Here is a 22,187-nt window from a genome sequence, read left to right on the forward strand (position 1 = left end):
AACTACATCCTCAGTCGAGCTTACTCCATTAGTCCTTTTATTTCAAGCAATCAGGTACTATCCTTCAAGGCCCCTCTATTATTGAAGTCTGGTCATTGTCTATGTGTGAACTAGGAGAATCCATATCTCCTTTAGTCTTGCCTGTGAATGATCAGGGTGCCAGCTTGGCATGGATGGCACATTAGCAGCAGAGCTACTGTTGAATGCCTTATATTCTTTCAGGAGTTGGAAGCTTAGGTGGTTGGGATCTTGACCTGAGGTCACCCTTCCCTTTATCTAGTGCTAAGCAGGAGTCTTTTTCATACTGAAGTTAATATCTCCCTATTTCTTTTAACACAAACCTTGGCTGCTCATTAGATCTCCTGATCCTTCTTCCTTCTCCAAACTGTACATTTTGCATTTATTTCTGCCCAATTTGCTCATTTTCATTGTTGATGTGAATAAGCATTTTTAATAATAATCACATCACAAATTCAGTGTTCCTCCTGCCTCAGTTTCACAAGTACTGGGACTACAGGCATGCACTAATAACCATGTCCGCCATATTTCCTTTCCTTTTCCTTTCCTGTTTTGAGACAGAATCTCTCTGTAGGAGATCCTCCTTTAGCACCTTAAGCATTGGAATTGCATGCGTGTACCACTGTGCCCAAGTCTCTTCTTTATTTCTGCTTTTAATTTATAGCTTATTGAAGGGGGCAAACATACAAGAACAGTGTGCTGTGGGTGTAGCTCCATGATATAGCACTTTCCTAATGTATCTGAGACTTTGCGTTTCATCTCAGCTTCTAAAAACCAACCACCCAATCAACTAATAAAAATATCCTAAAAACAGGAAAACCATGATCTAAAGTCAAACAGAAGGTAACCCACTGTAATGTGATAATTTACTATGCCACAAACATAAGTATAATAGCATGCAGAGATAAGTAATTTTTAGTATTGTAGACTTTAAGATTTCCAACATGAATGGGTCAGGTGCAAAGTTTTTAAAGTATATAGAGTACTTGCCTTAAAAACTAACAGATTGCTATGGTAGGGTTTGTATATTTAGTTTTTGGTATTGTGTCTTGTGGTACCTCAATTATACTTTAAAAAATATATTGATTTTTACATTTATTTATGTATGTGCATATACATGAGCCATGCATGGTACATGTACAGGTCAGAGAACAGCTTGTGGGAATTTTTCTCTACTATTTGGGTTCCAGGGATTGAGGTTATTAGGCTTGGTAGCCAGTGCTTTTACTCACAGAGCCACCCCACTGGCCCTTAATTTCATTCGGTGGTGAGCAATTTTAGTGTTCATGATATGCGCTGTAGGTGATTTTTCTCAATCATTTGATTATTTATGGCCTAACCATTTTTCTCTTGTTGATTTCAAGAGTTACCACCTTGCTTGTTCGATTACTATTTCTTATATCACTATTAGACTATCTACTTCTTTTCATTTTATAGTACATACATTTTATGTATATTTGTCTCTGTATTTGTCTATTTCCTTTTGCTCCTTATTTGAATTTAAGCTCCCCTTTTCTTGTGTTTACCCCAAACATTCAAACCCAGTAAAATTTTGTGTTATTGTTATAAAATGATATATTAAATTGGAGGTGATATAAAGATTTCATCTTAAAATTCTCAGATCTAAGAATATATCAAATAATTTTCTTTATCTTTGGTGTCCATTGTTCAAGTTTTGTGGTAATTTTTATGTGGATCATATACATTTGTTACTAAATGTTTTTAGGGACATTACTGTTACTGGACTTTTTAAATTAAGGAACCCTATCCAATGTCTGCTAATTTTCAATATTTACATAGTGTTACTGTGAAGGGCATTTTGAGTATAACACGAGAGTGAACAAGTAAATGGGAAAATATAATTTACTCCATTCCCACTAATTAGAATTCCTGTTTAAAATAGTAGCATTCACTTTATTTAAAAACATAGCATTAATTTTATATGCACTATTAAACCACCATATTACAAATTTTTTATGAGATTAAAAAAAGATATTTTAAAATATTTGTTGAGGGGGGAGGGGAGATCTATTATGCTAACAGCTTTCAGTACTATCAAGCACTTTGCCAGATAAAGGTACACAGTGGGATATCTTCATTAGTGCAGGTGCAGTCACCATACTGGATGCGGGGAAATTTGTTGTTGATGATGGTGCTTTTGCATGCCTTCAGTCACCAATCCTAAGAATTGGGTATTATTGTTCCCCTGTTTTTCAGGTGAGAAAATGGAGGGGCAGAGCCGTTAATTGACCTCCTTCAGGTCAGGATTCTAGTAATGGCAAAGTTAAAACATGAATCCAGATATGTTACACTTGTATGCTTTTAACATGATCCTGTATTGCCTTCTCTTTACTGACAGTGTGTGGATAGATAGGACCTGTATGTTTCAAAGAAATAACTTTTATTTGGAATGAAACCTTCTATTTTGGGGAGGTTCTTGAGAGGTAACAACTCTGGCCCCTATATCAGTCCCTTGGTGGTAAACTTAGAACAACTTGCAACGTCAGAGAATGGGAATGAGTTTTACTAAGATCCTCCCAGTAGCACTTCAGACATTATTTTAAACATTGCACTCTGTTGCTAGTATTTTAATAAGCATTTGCTTATAATCTTCTTTGTTATTCTTTCCATGTTAATAGAGGAGTAACTGTTTTAAACACTTTGCCTCTCACACCACTTTCCCTTTGTATTTCATTGGTTTGCTTGATTAATTTCTTTCAGTAGAATGGAAACTTTCATTTTATTTCTTAACGATTGATGTGTGTGATAGGGGTGCTTTTTTTTCTCATCTCAGAGCAGGGTAGAGGTGATCATAATCACTGGTTGATTGCACAGTTCTGTGTTTGGAATAACAGTTGCAATCATTAAAGGCACATGTTTAAGCTAAAATAATTTCTTACTATTTTGGGTAAAATAAATTTAAAATCCCCTTTCTGTAAAAGGTTATGATTAATATTTATTTCATGATGACATTTTGATTTTCAATTTTTTTTTAAATAAGTTTTTGTTTGAAACTTTTTTTAGGTAAAAATGTTTAGTATTTTATTATAAATGGGCCACAGTTATATAGTGAATATCATCCAGATAAAGGCATTTACTTTTCTCACAGTCCTTGATACAGTTTGAAATTATATTTACATAGCAGGTAAAGATAGAAACCATTCAAGTATGTAGTGCACACTGATGGTCCTCTGAACGTGGGAGACAGAGAATAGAGGCTTGCAAATTCAATGAGCTTGGGTTACATTTGGGAGAGCTTGATCCCAAATATATATCAATATATAAATCAGTAGGTAAACAGATATCACATCCCACTATACTTTGACAGGAGTGTAAATAGTCTGGCATTTATTGAATAGAGACTTACTGTGCTACACAGCAGTTCTGATATGTCCAAAGTAAATGAAAACACGTTCACAGCAAAACTTGCACATGAATATTTATAGACATCTTAGGTACAACAGCTACAAAGTAATTTAAATGTCTGTCAACTAATAGATAAATAAAGTGTGGCATATCAATAATGGAATAGTACTTGGCATAAAAAGGAATGAAGTATTGATGCTACAGTATTGGTGGAACCCGAGAGCATTATAAGTGGAGGAGGGCAGTCATGAAAGACTGTGTATGGTCCCACTACACAGAATTTATAGGAACAGATCAGGCAATCTATAGAAACAGACTGTGGATGTTGGCAGAAGATAGGAAAATTGCTATTGGTCTTTTGGAGAATTAACAGAAATGTTTTTGAGTTAATTTGAATGTTCATACAAGTCTGAATGTTTTAAAAAGAATGAATCTATTCAAATGGATGAATTCTCTTGATATATTGATTACTGAGACATTCAGATGGCTTTCAGACAATAGTAGCTTCTCATCTTGTCAGTGTGATATGTACTAGAGGTGGAAGAACACTTCTGTTTCTATTGGTTTAGTAGTTGGCAGTGCTGATCTTTTGGTTCCGTCTACAGACAAATAATTATTGTTTTCTGTTAGTTTCTAGTGCCAAACTAAAAAGAAAAAAGAACTGGTTTGGAACAGCAACGTACACTGAAGTCATCGTAGATGGGGAAATTAAGAAAACAGCAAAATCCAGTAGTTCTTCTAATCCAAAATGGGATGAGCAGCTGATTGTGTGAGTATCTTATGTAAAGGCTATAAAATCTTCACATTGCATGTCCTATGTTTTATATTTTGTAGAATGGCTTCAAGTAATAAGGTTTTTTCTTTATCTAAGAAAGAATTTAAAAGAGATATGTAGAGAGACTAGGTGAAGTCAGAGAGACGCCATGTAACTGCTGAAGGAAATAACTGCCTAGAACCTTTCTAGTAAGCCACATACTCATGGCAATACACAAATTACTAGAAGAATATGCCTAAGCTGTTGGCCAAGCAGTGTTGTAATTGATACAGTTTCTGTGTGGTTATTTGGGTCTGAACAGTTGGGAAACGAATGAGCAGTCTCCATTTACAGATGTCCATCAACAGATAAGTTGATGTCCTTCTGAGCTGATGCCAAATTCCCTAAGTTGTAAAATAAACTGCCCTGCTTTGGTTAAAAAAAGAAAGAAACAAAGAAAGGGGGGCGGGGAGGACGGAGGGAGGGAGGAAGAAAGAATTTAAGATATGAAGAAATTTTTTAATTTCACCTTTCTCAAAGAGGAAGCACAATAATTGTGTTTTTGTTTTATAGACAGTTATTTCCACATGACCCTATTTACTCTGAATGTTTAATATAGAAATAAACCCAGTCATTCTTAATTTTGACATTTCGAAGTAAAATGGTATAAAGTTACATGTAATAGAAGAATTATAACTAAACTAATGCCAGTCATTATAAAGAGCTCTAAAAATGGGGTCCCACAGGAGAGATTTTTTTCTGAGGTCTCAGTAAAACAGTGCTTTGCTGCTCAGTGGGTGGCTAACTACAAAAATCCCAAAGTAGTTTTTAAAGTCATAATGTGTTTGTAAATATTTGTTATTTATATTTCTGATTCAATTAGTTTACTGTTTCATACAGTATTAAACTGAATTCATCATTTTAGAAAAATCACTGCAATCGATAACTTTAAGAGAATTAGCACACAACAGTGATGTCGTGTTTATTTTTGTTATAATGTTATTCATGCAGAAATGTGACCCCACAGACCACCTTGGAGTTTCGAATTTGGAGTCACCACACTTTAAAAGCAGATGCTCTGTTAGGAAGAGCAACAGTGGACTTGAAACAAGTGCTGTTAACACACAACAGGAAATGTAAGTGGCTTTCTAACCTTTGTTTATTTATATATTATTTCAGAGACTTTAAACATATCCTTCTACAGCCCAGAAATCAAGTGTTATGTTGTGTTTGTAAAGAACGTACAATGCCAATGGTGTTGTAATTGAACAGTGGGCAGTATTTTCCCATCCTTTCCCCACACTGTAGATCATCTACCAGTTCTTTGATACCAGTTACTCCCACTCATTTGTTGTTACTAGAACAGCATCTCTGAGCTGGATAGAGACTTAACTATCAATTGGGCAGGTCAAGCTTCCCCCCCTCCCCCACCAGGTTGGGGAGGATTGCCTCTAGGAAGATCACGAGAGGACCAGGAATTTTCCCCTAATTATTGGTACTCTCACTTTCCCACTCTGAAGAAGTAACTGCAAGTTCCTTAATACTTTTGGCATCTCTGGCCTATGTCAAAGATGAAACAATAGAGAGACAATGTCTCAAAAAACAGCCACATAGGGGGGCTGGAGAGATGGCTCAGTGGTTAAGAGCATTGCCTGCTCTTCCAAAGGTCCTGAGTTCAATTCCCGGCAACCACATGGTGGCTCACAACCATCTGTAATGAGGTCTGGTGCCCTCTTCTGGCCTGCAGACATACACACAGACAGAATATTGTATGCATAATAAATAAATAAATAAAATATTTAAGAAAAAAAAACAGCCACATAAAATAAATCATAATGTACCCATATTGGATAATGAAGTGATCACTGATGAGTTTTTAAAGAAAATTGTTTTTCTAAAACTTATTTACTGATTGTTTTTCTAAGATTTATTAACTGATAAATTATATTTATGGAGTCAAAGTCATTTTATGGTTTACATATAAAATTGAATAATCAAATCAAGCCAATTGATATATCTGTTCAAGTACCCTTTTACCCTTTGTTCTGATGCATGTTTAAACATTTAGTAATTTTGAACTTTACAGTACATAATTACTTACTAATTGACCACACCCATAATGTATTTCAAGTGTGAAAACCCCATTTTCTTTGTATATTTGAAGAGTTATACTCTTTCATTGTTGTCTTCACAAGTTCTCCTCATTACTGAGTAAATTTAATATATATTCTGTGGGATAGAAGTTGAATCACAGTGGCTTTGCATTTAAATCAGAATAGATTTAATGAGAGGGAAGTATTTGGCCTTACATAAGAAAAAAACACCAAGCTGTCCTCACAGTGTGTAGTATCCAACTGTGTCAGGTGATTGCTACGACTTTCGTGCAGATTTGAATTTGTTTTTTATGACTCTCCACTGAGAATGAAGTTCCTTTTATTTCCTTTTTGATGTTTTTTTTTTTTGTATTTATATATATTTTGGGGGGACAGTTGGTTTTTGGGTTTTCGAGACAGGGTTTCTTTGTGTAGTCCTGGAACTCACTCTGTAGCCCAGGCTGGTCTGGAACTCAATGATCCACTTTCTTCTGTTCGGTTAAAGATGTGTGCCTCCTTGATGTTCTTATTTTTCCATTTTGTAACGAAAAGTGAGGAAACTGAGGCTAAATAAAGCTTGAATAACTTAGTTTTTTATGGCTAGTAAGTGGCAGAGGTGGAATTGTCAACTAAGTCATTGGACTCTCAGGATGAAATTGTGCCCCCTTCCCAGGCCTTTGGGCCTCTGCTCAGGAACAAGTTTTCACAGCTGTGTGCTTATTAGGTAGATAGTATTAGCTTATCCTGTGAAGATTATACTGTGCACAGAAGCACTTGAAGATGATGTCAAAAGCGTGGAGCTTGGGAAGAAGAGTCACTCACCTGCCCATGAATGGAATTATGCCTGTTGTTGTTTATATAATGTCTAGAGATAAAAATGCAAATAATTGCTTTTTCAAATGCAGCAGTCAAGTTCTGGAATACAACAGTTCTTGGATTGAGGTATTTTTAAACATGCTTGTGTATGTGGCACTTGTTTTTAAATTAGAATTTTCTTTTTTCTAGTAGAAAAAGTGAAAGAAATATTAAAACTTTTTTTGGAAAACAAGAATGGCATAGTGCAAACTGGTGAATTGACAGTTGTGCTTGATGGATTAGTGATTGAGCAAGAAAATCTGACCAACCACAACTCTTCTCCAACCAGTAAGCTGTGCTTATGTGTTTTTACATTTAAATAAAGAAAATTGACAAGAAATATGTAAAAACTGAACTGCTTTCCTTCTTGATGTTTAGTAGACATCCAGCAGAATGGTGATGCCTTACATGAGAATGGAGACTCCTCGACAAGGACAACTGCCGGGTAGAGTGCTTTGTGTATTGATATAAGATTTCTCAGGCATCAAGTTTGTGTTTTTAATTTACTTTATTTTCTGTTAGCTCCAAATTCATGACCTTCCTGCTTCAGATCCTTGATTGTTAGGATTATATTATGGGGTGGAGGTAGGAGTGTTCAAGATCTTATGTAGCCCAGGTAGATGTCAGATCTACTGTGTAGTTGAGGATAACCTCTAACTTCTGATCCCCCTGCTTCTGTACTGTACCAAGGTTCCTCTCTTTACCTGTCCTGGCAGTCCTAGAATTCACTCTATATATCAGGCTAGCCTCAAACTGAGCGATCTACCTGCTTTTCCCTCCGAGGTGCTGGGATTAAAGGTGCGCATTACCACTGCCTTGCAGAAGTTTTAATCCTTAGCCTCATTTTAGTGTTTGTCATAAAATGTAAAAGCCTAACCAGGGCTACATTAAAATAACACATTTTAAAAATACCAAAAATATATTAATAAATAAAAATTTAAAGGCTTAAATATTAAAGATATTATTTGCCAAGTATCTGGGAAAGAAACTTTAAAATAACAATTTATTAAGATCTAACACATAAGAAAATCATTGTTCTGGCCTTTTTCTATAAACTAATGCTTCTCTTACAAAGCATAGTGCTTTAACTATTCACTTATGCTGTGGAATGTGGTAGTGCTTTCTTTCTTATTGAAAATGTTGTTAAACAATCAATATTTATGATTTGTTGGTTAATAGAGTGAGTAGTGTGGGAGGAAGACCTTATTGATTGGGCATTCTCCTGTAGTTCAGATTTCATTCTACCATTTCAGAACCTCTCTGCCATTCACATTTTGTGATTGCTAAGTGATGATTTGAAACATATAAATGAAATGAGAGTATATAATAATTCAAATATGGTGGAGTCAGAAGTCCCAAAATATAAAAATATATCCTTACATAATTGACTTGGTACATCTGGAAAAATATGCCAGTAAAAGGGCAAAGTATAACCTTTTGGACTATGCACAGTTACTGATAACATTATTCTTAATTGCTGTTGGATGCTTCTTATCCAAGCACTTAAGCAAGATATATATGTGGCACACACCTCAGCTTGAGGTAGCTGGGAGGTTGAAACAAGAGGACAACAAGTTTGAGGCAGCCCGGGTAGCTCAATGGGATCCTGTCTCAAAACAAAAGCTGTGAAAAGGGGTCAGGAATATAATTTCTTAACAGAGCAATTGCTTACCATTTGCAGAGACTTGGGTTTGGTTCTCAGTACTGCCTTTTATTTTGGTTATGAGTCTAGCCTTAAACAGTTGAGCCATCTCTCCAGCCCAACCAGTAGTCTTTAAAATAGCTTTGAAACTATGCTTTCAAATTGTGTATTTGTTTTGTATAAATAAGTCTCCAGATTATAATTTGCACTGAGAAAAATTAATGACTGAATAATCTGACAGTTTGTAGATCAAAATGCATTAATATGTGACATATGTTTAAATTCTTTAAATTACAGTTTTCAATAGGGGTTTAAATTATTACCACCTAAAATCTAATCCTGCTTTATACAAAGTCAATCATGCCTTGGATGCTAGCACTTGAGAGGCAGAGGCAAGAGAATCGCCGCAAGTTCAGACAGGGATTACATGATGATGGGATTCATGCTGTGAATACCATCGGTTAATAAAGAAAACTGTCTTGGGCCAGTGCAGGGAATAGAGGTAGGTGGGGAAAACTAAACTGAATGCTGGGAGAAAGAAGGAGGAGTTTAGGAGAAGCCATGAGCTGGACGGAAATTTACCACTAGCCTGGTCCTTCTAGGAAGACCTGTCTTAGAACAAAACCACCAAAGCTTATTGTTTTATTTTATGATAGCACATCTTGTTTTTAAAAACGAGTCCAGTGGTGCCAGGGGAACTTTTAAGGACTCTCACTTAGACTTGTAGATCACTGATTCTAGATGGCTAAGGATGACACAGACTTGAGAACTATCTGGAAGTTTTGTTCAGACCTTAGCTGTCTTCATTGCTAAATGTAATTCCAAGGTTAGAATTAGTTTTTGGATATTTCTTATAATTTCATGAGCCTTTGAAGCTACTTTTTTTAATGATTAAATTTTCACTTTATTATTTAGATTAATTTAAAAACACAAACCAATTGTTGGTTATCAAGACCTCAAACAAATATATCTATTTAAGTAAATGAGTACCACTCAATTTTTGGAGTTTAGAATTATATATTCTAATCATTTTGCACGATTTCCCTTGAGATTTACTCTTAGAGACTAGTTATTTCTTCTATTTCTTCTCTTAAACACCAATAAAACTAAGAGCAAGAGTTTAAAAAATAATAATAATAGCATGTAAGGCACAGACATAAAAAAACTTCAAACTAATTTTGAATAATAGGTAGTCAATAAAGTGGTCACCAATCACCTGGAAAAGAACAAAATACAACCTGAAATGCATGTGTTTGAAGCTGCTACTGAGATAAAGTAGTTTGCTTGATGGAATGCAAGAAGATGATATAGCCAAACATCAAGACTTGGTAAGAGAGAGAAAGGAAGCCTGGAAGCAGGGAAAGCTCATCCTGAGAGAGCTTTCCCCTTGGCAGACCAATTCCTAATTCCAAAGAAGACAAGTCTGGGCTATTCTGTAAGGAAAGGTCATTGTTCACCCGAAAGTAGATCCTACCAAATTCAGAGCTTATTGTAGGTCCTGCACTTTCTCAACTTGACTTTCTCTTGCCTTGTTTATAAATACAAATCAATAACCACAGATCATCTGACATCCAAAGGAAAACTTGCAACATAAAATACATAATACAAATCAAAGATTTCAAAAGTAAGTATTGTGTTGACTGATATCTCTTTGAAGCTACTTTTAGAGCATTTAAAATAGCCCAATATTCTTATTTAAAATGTACAATTTGAACAGTGCTTGAAGGCCTAGATAAACTCAGTATACTTGGTGTGTCTGCCAGTGTCAATCCTTACAACTGAAAGTTGTGTAGGTCAGTGTGGTAACAGCAGACTGTGTCTTTTTCTCTGCGCTCTAACACTCCCCCTAAGTGTCAGAAAGTCAGTCCTTTTATTTTTATGTAAACTTTCCTGACATATTGTTTTATTTCACTTAACTCATTGAAGTTAGAATTTTGTTTTCTCTTTGAAGGTTGGCTGTTGAAGGGACTATTGGACTAGATAATCATGTACCAACAAACACTGTTGTTTCCAGCTCATGCTGTTCACACGTAGTTAATGGAGAAAACACACCTTCATCCCCGTCTCAGGTTGCTGCCAGACCCAAAAATACTCCAGCTCCAAAACCACTCACATCTGAGCCCACCAGTGATACAGGTAACCTTGGTGGTTTGGCACATTGTTTGAATGACAGTTAAAGAAGTTTATGTATTTAATGCCTCCATTTCCTTTATTATGCTATCATCCTTCCTCTGCTGCAATATAGTGTATAAAGCTATGATACCTGAAGATTCTTTTGAAATTTTTAAATCTTTGGAGTATTTAAGAAGGTATTCCTAAAACAGTTGAGAAATCACAACATTTTATTAAGCAAGTACTAATATGATGTAAGATTCTTACACTTTAGATTAGACCAGAAAATACTATTTAATTAGTGACATAAATATATTTTTGAAAGAACTTGAGTGAATTCTTTGATTTTTTTTTTTTAGGCAAAAGTTAATGATGAATGGTTTGTTTAAACTGATTTTATCATATGAATTCCCCTGTAGTAGCTAACTTATTAGAAGTGTATGATTTGACATAGCCATCAGAAAGTTTTATATTTCCCTAAGGGAATAATTACACTGCTGTAGAAGAAATGTCCCAGGAAGACTTTATAATGGCTTTGGATTTGTCTGAAAATATACCACGATACCAACAGCCTGAAGTGCTCCATACCTCCCAGAAGGCAAAAACCGCAATGAACTTAGTTGTTTCTCTTTCAGAAAGGAAAAATGACATAACATGATAGAATAGGCCAAGTAAAACCTATCTTATGAAGGGACAGGGCCTTATGAGCTCCTGCTTCTAAAGAATTATTTACAGTGATGTCTTTTGGAGAGTTAGTTTCCTTTAAGGGTGTGGCCCCACACCCATGAGTTTATGAGAAGCACAAAGTGGACTTTATAAAGAAAAGAGGGCATAAAGTTGGAGGAAGTGAAGAGTAGGGGGCAAATATGATCAACATATATTTCATGAAATTCTTGAGAAATTAACATTATATATTTAAAAACTTATCCCGTAACACATTCTGAACACATCAGTTTTCCTTGGTCCAGTTTAAAAATTAGAATGTGCAGTCTTCAAGATATGGTCTGAAAAAATAAATACAGAACGAGCAACACTAGTTTTATCTCAGAAGAAAGGTTTATCTGCTCACCATACTTTACATGGGTCTAATGCTTTTTAGATTAAAAGGCCTTTAGTTTACCAGATAGTAATCCATAGGAAAGAACAGGAAAAAATTGACATTTTAATGTTATTTCCTTATGAACTCTTCCAAGTGGTTATAAAGGTAAAAAGAAAAAAAAAAGTTAAAACTCACATATTAGCAAACTGAATGAGTTTATTTTATGTGACTATTGTTGGAGTTGCATCATCTCTTGCAGTAATTAGATGTCATGACCAATAATTAAGTCAATTCCTTATTCATAAAAAGACTCAAATGTTAAAAAATTGTAATGTGGAATGGTCACTTCAGAAAGGCCATTTAAATGTATGGAATTTGAAGAATTTGCTCATATTTCAGAAACATTTAGCTGTGTGAGTAGATTAGTGAAAGTACTTACTCCCTTAGTTACTGCATATTTCAACGCTGGGCTTCTTCAGATGTTGATGAAATGTGAAAGCATTAACCTTTGTACAACTAGCATTTTAAATCTCTTTGCATACTTTATAGTTTGTTGAATATTTAATATATTCTATTGGGAATATGCTCATTATTCACATTCTTCTTCCTGTCTTTACCTGAAATTTCAGGGTGAAAATAAAACACACACATAAAGAACTAGCAATGAAGATTCAATCATACATAATGCCCTGGTGTTTGTGAAATTATAAAGAAAGATAGGGCAGTCTTAACAGTTGCCATCTGCTTGCTGTACATGTGCTAAACACCTAATATTATTTACCAGCTACTCTCAAAGTCATTGGATACATAATAGTATTTTCTGTTTGCTCTGAGGAAATTGAAGTGCAGAGGGGTCATAGGCATTAATATCCAGCTCTGTGGCTTTCAGCTTTATACTTGTAGCACAAATAATAAAAAAACCAGAGACAGATATTGGGGTTGAACCTGAAGATCAGAAAAGCAAAGCAGCCAACCACTAGAGAGAATCTCTTCCCTTTATACTCCTCCCTCTGCCCAGCCATATCGCTTCTGTCTCCACCTTCCTAGTGCTGTGATTAAAGGTGTGCACCACCACTATGGCCTGTATGACTGCTTTTCATAGTATGCTAGTCATAGCTTTTGCTAGTCATAGTATGACTGATTTTCAGCAAAGCTGTATTTATTAAAACACAAATAATATGCCACTATATATACTACCTCCTGTTCATTTTTAATTATATAGAGCTTCTCAAAAGGCTAATGTTTATCTTTTATATTGAGATGGGCTTCCCAAAATATTTTCCCAACCTTTTCACCTGCTGAGATTTTTCTTAAAAATAGTGTAACTGTCCTCATATCTTTTAGTTTAAAGGGCTTTTAAACCTTTTATGTTGGTCGCAACCACTTAGCTGATGTCTTTGTCTGAAAGCTCATTTCTTACTCATAGAATTAATTCAGATAGCTTTTCAAGAAATTGGCATTCCTTATTTCTTTAAGATGTAGGTACCAAGTAGTATTCCCCAACCCCTTTTTAGGAGATGGATGCTGGGTATTGCCACAGGTACTTATAGATAGGAGGCAAGCACTTTAGCATCGAACTTCATTCCTAATATTCCTTTTTTCCATTCAGGACTCTGTGCCAGATTTTGTTATTGAATTTGTGATACTGAGTGTGGAGCCCCATATGCTCTTTCATTCACCACCAGGTCTTTGCTAGATGCAGCCAATGCTGTTGTATACTATTGAAGATCTTAATGTGAGCTCAGCAAACGTCTTTTCTCCAGGAAGTTATTCTAATATACATGTAATTCAGAGTTTCTGAAATCTCTTGGTAGTCATGGTCATACCTTTAATCCTCTAGGCGCAGAGGCAGGTGGATGGATCTCTGTGAGTTTCAGGACTCACAGCTGCCCAGTGAAGTCCTTTCTTGGAAAACCAGAAAAAAAATTGTGTGTGTTTGTTTTGTAAATTTATCTGGACTGGCACTAGGTTATCTATTTCCGCCATGATTGGTTTCTGATGTGGGAATGATTTCTTACTAATAAAGAAACTGCCTTGGCCCATTTTATTGGATAGAAAATTAGGTAGGCGGAGTATACAGAAGAGAATTCTGGGAGAAAGAAGGTTAGAGGAAGAGTCGCCATGATTCTCCCGCTCCAGACAGACGCAGGTTAAGATCCTCTCTGGTAAGCCAACTCATGGGCTACACAGAATATTAGAAATGGGTTAGAACAATATGTAAGAGCTAGCCAATAAGAAACTGGACCTAGCCGGGCCAGGCAGTGTTTGAAAGAATACGGTTTCCGTGTAATTATTTCTGGGTATAAACTAGCCATGCGGGCGGCCAGGTGCCGGGGACGCAGCCCCGCCGCTCCTATTTCAACAGGTTTCTAACCTGCTCAGGTATTGGTGTGATTTATAATGCACATGCCATATTACTGTTCCAAATTCTAAAATATGAATTCTGGAATACATCTGTCTCCAAGGGTTTCAGATAATGGATCTTGGCCCATCTTAAGGAGTTCAGAGAAACAATAACTTCCCACCAGAGGTAGTATTATACATGAAGGCTCTTTGTCCCTCTTGACTGAGAAGATTCCTCTGAGACGGTTAGTCGCCATGAATATTTATTTTAGATCACAATGAGGTGAGATAATGAGTAAACCTGAAAAGAAAAGCTTAACCTGCTAAAAAGTGACAAAAGTACCCTCAAAGTTAGCATCTCTATGTGTAAAGGTGACTGTATTCCTAATTTAGTGCCTTGTAACTTAGCTGAAAAGGTTAAATAATATATTAAAACAAAGATGTCTGTCATAGTTCTTGGAAAGTGGTATGTAAGAAAAATACTGTATTCTTTTCTACTTTAATTCTCTCTAATTTCTAGTATGAGATTATTTTTTCTAATGTATAATTATTACCATAATAGATGTATAACAGATAAGTGTGATTTAGTATCAGACAAACCTATTCTATAGGTATGTTACATTTTTTTCAGTTTTTATTAAGAAGTATAAATACTGAGAAAACTGCATAGAAATGTATGGGCAGATCCTGTGTACTGGCTTCTACTCATATCAAGTCTGCTTGTTATAGTAAGTTACCGTAATTCAGGAAACTGGTGCTAATCAACCAGAGTTTGTCACTGTGACAGTTCTGCCTACTGTGAGCAGTTGTGTGTTAGTTGCTTAATTGCTTTGCAGTGTGTTTCATCTAACTACCATTATTATTAGGTACAGTGCTGGTGGGCTGTTCCTACAGGGCAGCCTCACAGGCTTTTCCTTTGTAGATGTAGTCACTCTAAAATGATTTACCTGTAAGGAAATTCCTTAAGCAAACAGCCAGTTTTCATGTCATTGTTTGAAAAGTAGTAACATGGTCCTGTGATCTAGTTATGTTAAGATAACAAAATACTCCAAGACTGTGTAACTTACAAATAAAGTGATATTTTAATTGTAAAACTCGGAAGGCAGAGGCAGGCTGCCCCTGTAAGTTTAAGGCCAGCCTTATCTATGTAGTAAATTCCATATCAGTCAGGGGGCTGGGAGATAAGAGAGAGTTTAGTTAACTGCTTTCCAGTCTGAAAGTTCACAATCATTCATCTCCTTTGGAACTCTGGTGAGGACCTTATGTTGAATGTCCTTGTGGCTGGAATATTTAAGTATTAAAGAGAAAGATGACCTGATAGGACAGGAAGTCAGAGAATGACTAGGAGTAAGACTTAATGTTTCATACATAGCAGCTTACTCTCTTAAGAACTGACTTGATGTTGTGTGACAACTACCTCAGTCCTTCCAAGGGCAGCAGATTCAATGACCTAATTATTTCTCTCTCACTCAAAAAATGTTATATAAGCCGGGCGGTGGTGGTGCACGCCTTTAATCTCAGTATTCAGGAGGCAGAGGCGGGCAGATCTCTGTGAATTCGAGACCAGCCTGATCTACAAGAGCTAGTTCCAGGACAGGCTCCAAAAAACCATAGAGAAACCCTGTCTCGAAAAACCAAAAAAAAAAAAAAATGTTATATATACACACTTTAGACCATAACAAAGTCATAACAAGTGGAATTCAAATACTCTAGTATTTTTACCTTTTTCTACTTTATGAAAGAATTGTAACCCCCAAATCTTAATGACTAAAAGAGATTAGACTGTTAAACCAAACTGGGGGCGGGTATCACATGCCTGGAGACCTAGCTACTTGGATGAGGACAAGGTAGGAAGATTTCTTGAGTCCAGAAAGTCAAGGTCGAACAACTTAGCTAAACAGTAATTGAGATCTCATATATTTGCCTCTCCTATTATATTTAAGAGTTTCCCAGTGACATCTTGCATTTTTTACAACCAGTAAATCATTAGGAATAAATTGTTTTTGACAAAATGCATAATTTGCAAAATCAAACTGTAATTTAATAACAAAGAAGAGGGATCATGAGTTATAAGCATGTATAATCAGAAAGTCTGGAACAATATTTTTTGTAAGAAGTATCACATAGAAACAGTGGATGGAAATTATAATTTAATTAAATTTCATTTCTTGAGGTACACTAGTTAGGTGGGTTTTGGAAAGCATAGTGTCATTCCAGTACTGTACAGAAATATTTGACTGCTCCAAAATCCCCTGCACTTTACTCACTCCTCCCCAGTCCCCGAGAATCACTGATCTTTGTGTTGTCTCCGTAATTTGTCATTTCCAGAAGATGTTGTGGCTAAATTGTGGAGTATGCAACCGTCTCATATTGACTCTTTTCATTTAGGAAAGTGCACACCTCAGGTTCTTCTGTGTCTGTGAATTTTATTCTTTTTCTTTATTGTGGTATCACAAATGGTGATTTGTTTATTTAATCAAATCACCTGTTGAAGCAGCCTGGTCTCTTAGTTATAAGCAATTAGGAATGTAGATTCTATCCAAATTTGTGTTCAGGTTTTTAGTGTGGTCATAAACTTTGAACTTATTTTGGTTAACAAATGAGATCAGTAGAATGTATGATATTTGATGGGAAACTGTCCAGTCATTTCCAAGGTGACTGTGCTGTGCATTTCCACCAACAAGGCATGAGAATTCCTGTTGTTCTTCATCCTAACCAGCCTTTCTATTTAAGCAGAGATGTTTTTCCACCTTCTCACCCAAAGATTGTTTGTCTATTCTTAATCATTTTACTTTTATAAATGTCTTTTATTATACACCATGATGGTACATGCCTGTAATCCCAAGTGCTTTGGAGGATTAGTTTCCAGGCCTGCCTGGAGTAAAAACAAACAAACCAACAACAAAAACAACAAACACCAGCTCAGTATTTTTTGTTTTATTTTTTTTTCTAACAGACCTTGAATATGGTCCTAATGCTGAACTTAGGCTCTTCATTCTTCCAATATATTGTATTTAATTTATTAGTTCTAATTTCTGGTTATTTATTGTGTATGTTCTAAATATTCTCCTTTATATGAGTTTTACCTTTTTCAGTGTTTTTGATTTTTTTTCAGCCTTAATACATTGTCAAATATAATCAGCAATATTGAATTGGAATAGTGTGATTTTGATCATCTTTACTTAGTTCATTAGTATTTTATTGAATACTTTTTAGCTAGTATTGAAAATAATCTTTCTTTTATCCTTTGCTCAGTTACCATGATACATTTCCTAACATAATTTGCTAATATTGAATTATTTTTGGTTATGTATCATGTTGGCCTATGGTTTTGGGGACATTGTTTGATATGGCTTGAAAAGTTTTTTTTTTTCTAATAGAGTATAACATTTTAAATAATGCAAAAATTATCTATAAAGCTTAAAGAATTTTTTCAAACCCTGTCCATCCCCCATGATGGTATGATAGGTCCCATGCAGTATATCCCCCATGAGTCTGAAAATTCTGTAAGCCATGTTCATGTCCTAGTTCCCCTACATAATCTTGGATCAATTTACCACTACATGAATGAAGTTCATGATTGTTTCAGGGACACTACAGGGGTACTTGAATGTCTCAAGGTAGACATTCACTGAAGCAGTACTGCGATGTTTCCTGCAAGTTTCTAGGAGACAGGAAAATGCAGAGACTTGTTTGATCAGGTAGCAAGCTCACATGCTACCTTGTCAATCCAAATCTCCGTTCTGCAGCATGACAGATACATGCTAGGAAGTGCAGAGAACTCTTCTGCATCCACCTGCCTTGCAGATCTCACGACTGTATTCAGGCTGCCATCTGGCACACTTCCAGTTTACATGTGTCTGTCTGTCCTCTGTTGTACTTCAGTGTTTTCAGTGTTTTGATTCACTGCAGCAGAAGGCAAGCAGATGCTTATTGACTCTAATCCACCATCTTGAATTTTCTCACTTGCGAGTTTGACTCAATTTTATGTGTACATGTAGTCTAAATGGATATCATACTTGAAATAAAATAAAAATATCAGATGTCAGTAAATTTCAGCAGTGGGTTGTTTCTTAAGTAAGTGTAGAATGGAAGCTGGGCTTGATGGTCCGCCTGCTCAAGTAGCTGAGGCAGGAGTATTTCAAGTTCAAGAACAACCTGGGAAACTCATTGAGACATCTCAAAAAGTAAAAAAAAAAAAAAAAAAGAGTTAAGAATACACTGTTGAATTTTTTTATAGTCCTCTATAGTACTGTCTTAAGAATTAATGTACACATGTGTTTCTAATTGGACAAACAAGTTTTTGTTTAGCTTTGTTTTCAGACTAGCCGCCACTTACATATAAGAGATTTATAGTTTATAATTTGGAGGGAAAACGTTTATTTTCTTTTAATGTTGGTGTGTTGCTTGAAGTTAAAGTTATTAGTATATACACTTAAAAGTTTATCATTTACCAATTTATTCTTAAAATCCCTAAATTATTTTATTTACTTACTTTATTCTTAAAAATTGATTCTAAAGCGTCTCTTATTGTTTTATGTTCTTCAGTATCTGGTACATGGCTCAGTTTGAATAGGCATTGAGGAAGTGTAGAAATTGACTAGGTAATTTGATCATAGGTCATTTTGTTATTTTCCCCTTGTAGTTAATGGAGAATCATCTTCATCTGTCGTAGCTGATAATACTTCCACCATGGGTACTCCACTACTGTCTGAAGAAACCACCTCAACTTCCCATTGCACTAGCACCACCATTCAGGAGCCTCCTGTCCAAGGACCCCCGGCATCCTCAGAACACAGTGAATGTATTCCCTCTACCAGTGCCGAAATGGGACCAGAAGCTCAGAGCCTCATAGACCCTGATTCTGATTCCAGAAATGATTCTGTTTTTGACAAATTAAGGCAGCCAGAAGGGTTTGCGGAACCTCTGAGGCCACGGTCTAGAAATGCGAATAATGAATCTTTGCCATCAGGGTATGTCAAGAAAAGGTTTTTAATGTTTGCTTTCATTTAAGTAAAAATTTCTGATGATATATGACTACTGAATATTTATATGAAATGTTCCTTTTGTTTAAAAAAAAATTCTTCGGGGCTGGAGAGATAGCTCAGCAGTTAAAAGTACATACTTGCAGAGAGCTCAAGTTCAGTTTCCAATATCCATGTCACGATGTTCATAATTCAGCTCTAAGATACTGCCTGTGACCTCTGTGGGCGCCTGCACTCATGTGCATACATATCCCACACTCACATACTGATACATACACATACCCATTATTAAAAATTATAAAAATAAATCTTTTTAAAAATTAAATATAATTGGAACATTCATGCTATATATTTGCTTCAGTGAAACTTATCTTTTGGAGTTAAGAACATTACTTATCTCATCAAAATATGTGTGGCAAGAAATGAGCATACAGACCTGATGTGAATCTGTAAGACCTTTTGATTTTATTTTCACTTTGTTTAGTAGTGACCATGACATACTTGTCATAACTCCAGTTCTCTAGCTCTCTGTGTGATCTAGGGGCTGGTTATCCTTTGCTTTATTTCTAATATCCGCTTGTGTGTGAGTCCATACTGTGTTTGTCTTTCTGGGTCTGGGTTATCTTACTTAGGATGTTTTTTCTAGTTCCATCTTTGGCCTATAAATTTCAAGATGTCACGGTTTTTTACTGCTGAGTAGTACTCCATTGTGTAAATGTACCACATTTTTTTTTTATTCATTCTTGGGTTGAGGGGCATCTAGGCTGTTTATGAACATAGTTGAGCAAATGTCCTTGTGGTATGAGCATGCATCCTTTGGGTATATTCCCAAGAGTGGTATTTCTGGATCTTGAGGTAGATTGACTCTCATATTTCTGAGAAACTGCTATACTGGTTTCCGAAGTGGATGTACAAGTTTGCACTCCCACCAGCACTGGAGGAGTATTCCTCTTACTTCACATCCTCTCCAGCATAAGCTGTCATTAATGGTTTTTGTCTTAGTCATTCTGATAGGTATAAGATGGTATTTCAGAGTTGTTTTGATTTGTATTTCTCTGATGGCAACAGCTATGACATGTACAGAGGACAACCTTTCACAGCACTCCTCCCCATTCTCTGGGTTTGTGTTCTGTCTCTGCCCTCTTCCATAATGTTCCCTGAGCCTTAACAGGGGATCTGGGGGCTGATAGAGATGTCCTTCTATAGCTGAGAAGTCACGGTCACTTACTAGCACTTTAACAGTTATAAGGCATTGTGTAACCACTACCCTCTGTATTAAGAAGCTTCTCTGACCAAAGTTGAGAACAGCACAAGTTTGTGGTATGTAAATATAAATATTTAGTAGGCAGTTAGACAACATGATGCTATCACAAAGAGCATTAGTGGAGTCTCTGCGAGGGCCTCTGATGTTCTACCAATGGGTTTTGACCAGCTTTACAATATCAGGCATGAGTTCTCTTCAATAGAGTGAGCCTGAAGTCAAGTCCAGAGCATAGTTAGTTCCTCCATAAGTAGTCTAGCCACTGTCTGTCCAGCAGGCACATTTTGCCTGGCATGTGGTATTACCATGCAGGTCCAGTGCTGGTAAGACCGTTGTCTGTTCTCAGTAAGCAGTTTGCATGGCACTTTGCAGCATTATGAAAGCTAGCCATTAGGGTGATGTTTTTATTTTTAAAACTTTTTTTCCCCTTCTATATATCATATTGAGAAAAATAGCAGGGAAGAAGAAATGGGGAACCAAGAAAAGAAAATCAAAGTGGGGAAATAGATTGAGAGGCTTTCAGGGAATAAGTTTGTGATGTTCATTCAAAGGACTACTGAGATAAAGAGTGGAATAGATGGGCACAGAGAGGGCAGAATTGTCAGGGACAGTACCACCACAAGACTTAAAAACCTTCTAGATGTATAATTTTAAAATCAAAGACAATGTATATTACTTACTGGCATTTAGTACCTTGGACTTGCTCTTTGCTGAGATTCTTTTACCCTTGATTATATTTCTTTTCTGTTAGTTTGGAGGAGTGTAAATTGATAAAATCAAAATTTTAAGTATTCTATGCTTTCTTTCTTAACTACAGTTATTTATTTTCTAGTTCTGTTATGAAGAAGCAATAATTAAGAGATCAAAATACCTTTATATGCAGGCAGTGGTGGTGCATGCCTTCAATCCCAGCACTTGGGAGGCAGAGGCAGGCAGAGATCTCTATGAGTCTGAGGAACCCTGATTTGGGGAAAGATAGATAGATAGATAGATAGATAGATAGATAGATAGATAGATAGATAGATAGATAGATAGATTGATTGATTAATAGATAGATAGATAAAAATGCCTTTATAGGTTCTCTCTCTCTTTCTCTGTGTGTGTGTGTGTGTTTGTGTTTATATGTTATGAATGTGTGGGACTTGTGAAGTAAAGCCTGTTTGTATTGTTCCTCTTGGTTTCTAGATTCTAGAACATTTTCATATTTCCTAATCTTTTGTTTCTTGCTTCTATTTTTGTACTTTTATTATAGCTGGGAACAGAGAAAAGATCCTCATGGTAGAACCTATTATGTGGATCATAATACTAGAACTACCACATGGGAGAGACCACAGCCTTTGCCTCCAGGGTAATGTATTATCCTTATGTGTCTTTAGTTATGTTTTTATTGTATGTAAGTTTTAAATTTATTTGGTATAATATTCATAAATACAAATTTAAAGATAGTCTATAATTTTTGGACAATAGTTTTAGTGAAATAGAGTTTATGTTATGGTTCTCAATGGATGAATTGAATGAATGGCTATAACATGGTGATCCTATTTATTTAAAATGAGCCTTTGGATGTACTGTATTGAAACACCACATCTGTGTTTTCCACTGATAAGTTCTTACTTAATCCCATAGGAACAAGTGCTGAGTTCTTTCCTTCATTTAAAAAAAAATTCACAACAATGAAATCTTTTGACCATTGAAACTAGGCACTCAGGTGTCAAAGAC

At 35.8% G+C, this 22,187-nt stretch overlaps 1 protein-coding gene across 3 annotated transcripts in view; it reads left to right on the top strand.

Moving 5' to 3' along the window:
* The window catches only part of Wwp1 (WW domain containing E3 ubiquitin protein ligase 1), a 76,144-nt gene that overhangs the window by 22,576 nt on the left and 31,381 nt on the right, over window positions 1-22,187 (top strand). For 2 of the 3 annotated variants that reach the window (XM_050119210.1, XM_050119221.1), the window contains exons 4-10: window positions 4,015-4,153; window positions 5,150-5,274; window positions 7,237-7,374; window positions 7,465-7,531; window positions 10,680-10,864; window positions 18,868-19,195; window positions 21,721-21,816. In XM_050119210.1, coding sequence (XP_049975167.1) covers window positions 4,015-4,153; window positions 5,150-5,274; window positions 7,237-7,374; window positions 7,465-7,531; window positions 10,680-10,864; window positions 18,868-19,195; window positions 21,721-21,816 — 1,078 coding nt within the window. The remainder of the gene's footprint in view (window positions 1-4,014; window positions 4,154-5,149; window positions 5,275-7,236; window positions 7,375-7,464; window positions 7,532-10,679; window positions 10,865-18,867; window positions 19,196-21,720; window positions 21,817-22,187) is intronic. The other variant, XM_050119227.1, reaches the window with a different exon arrangement.

Source organism: Alexandromys fortis, unplaced genomic scaffold, assembly GCF_014885135.2.
Source record: "Alexandromys fortis isolate MF-2015 unplaced genomic scaffold, M_Fortis_MF-2015_v1.1 scaffold_18, whole genome shotgun sequence".
Taxonomy (NCBI): domain Eukaryota; kingdom Metazoa; phylum Chordata; class Mammalia; order Rodentia; family Cricetidae; genus Alexandromys; species Alexandromys fortis.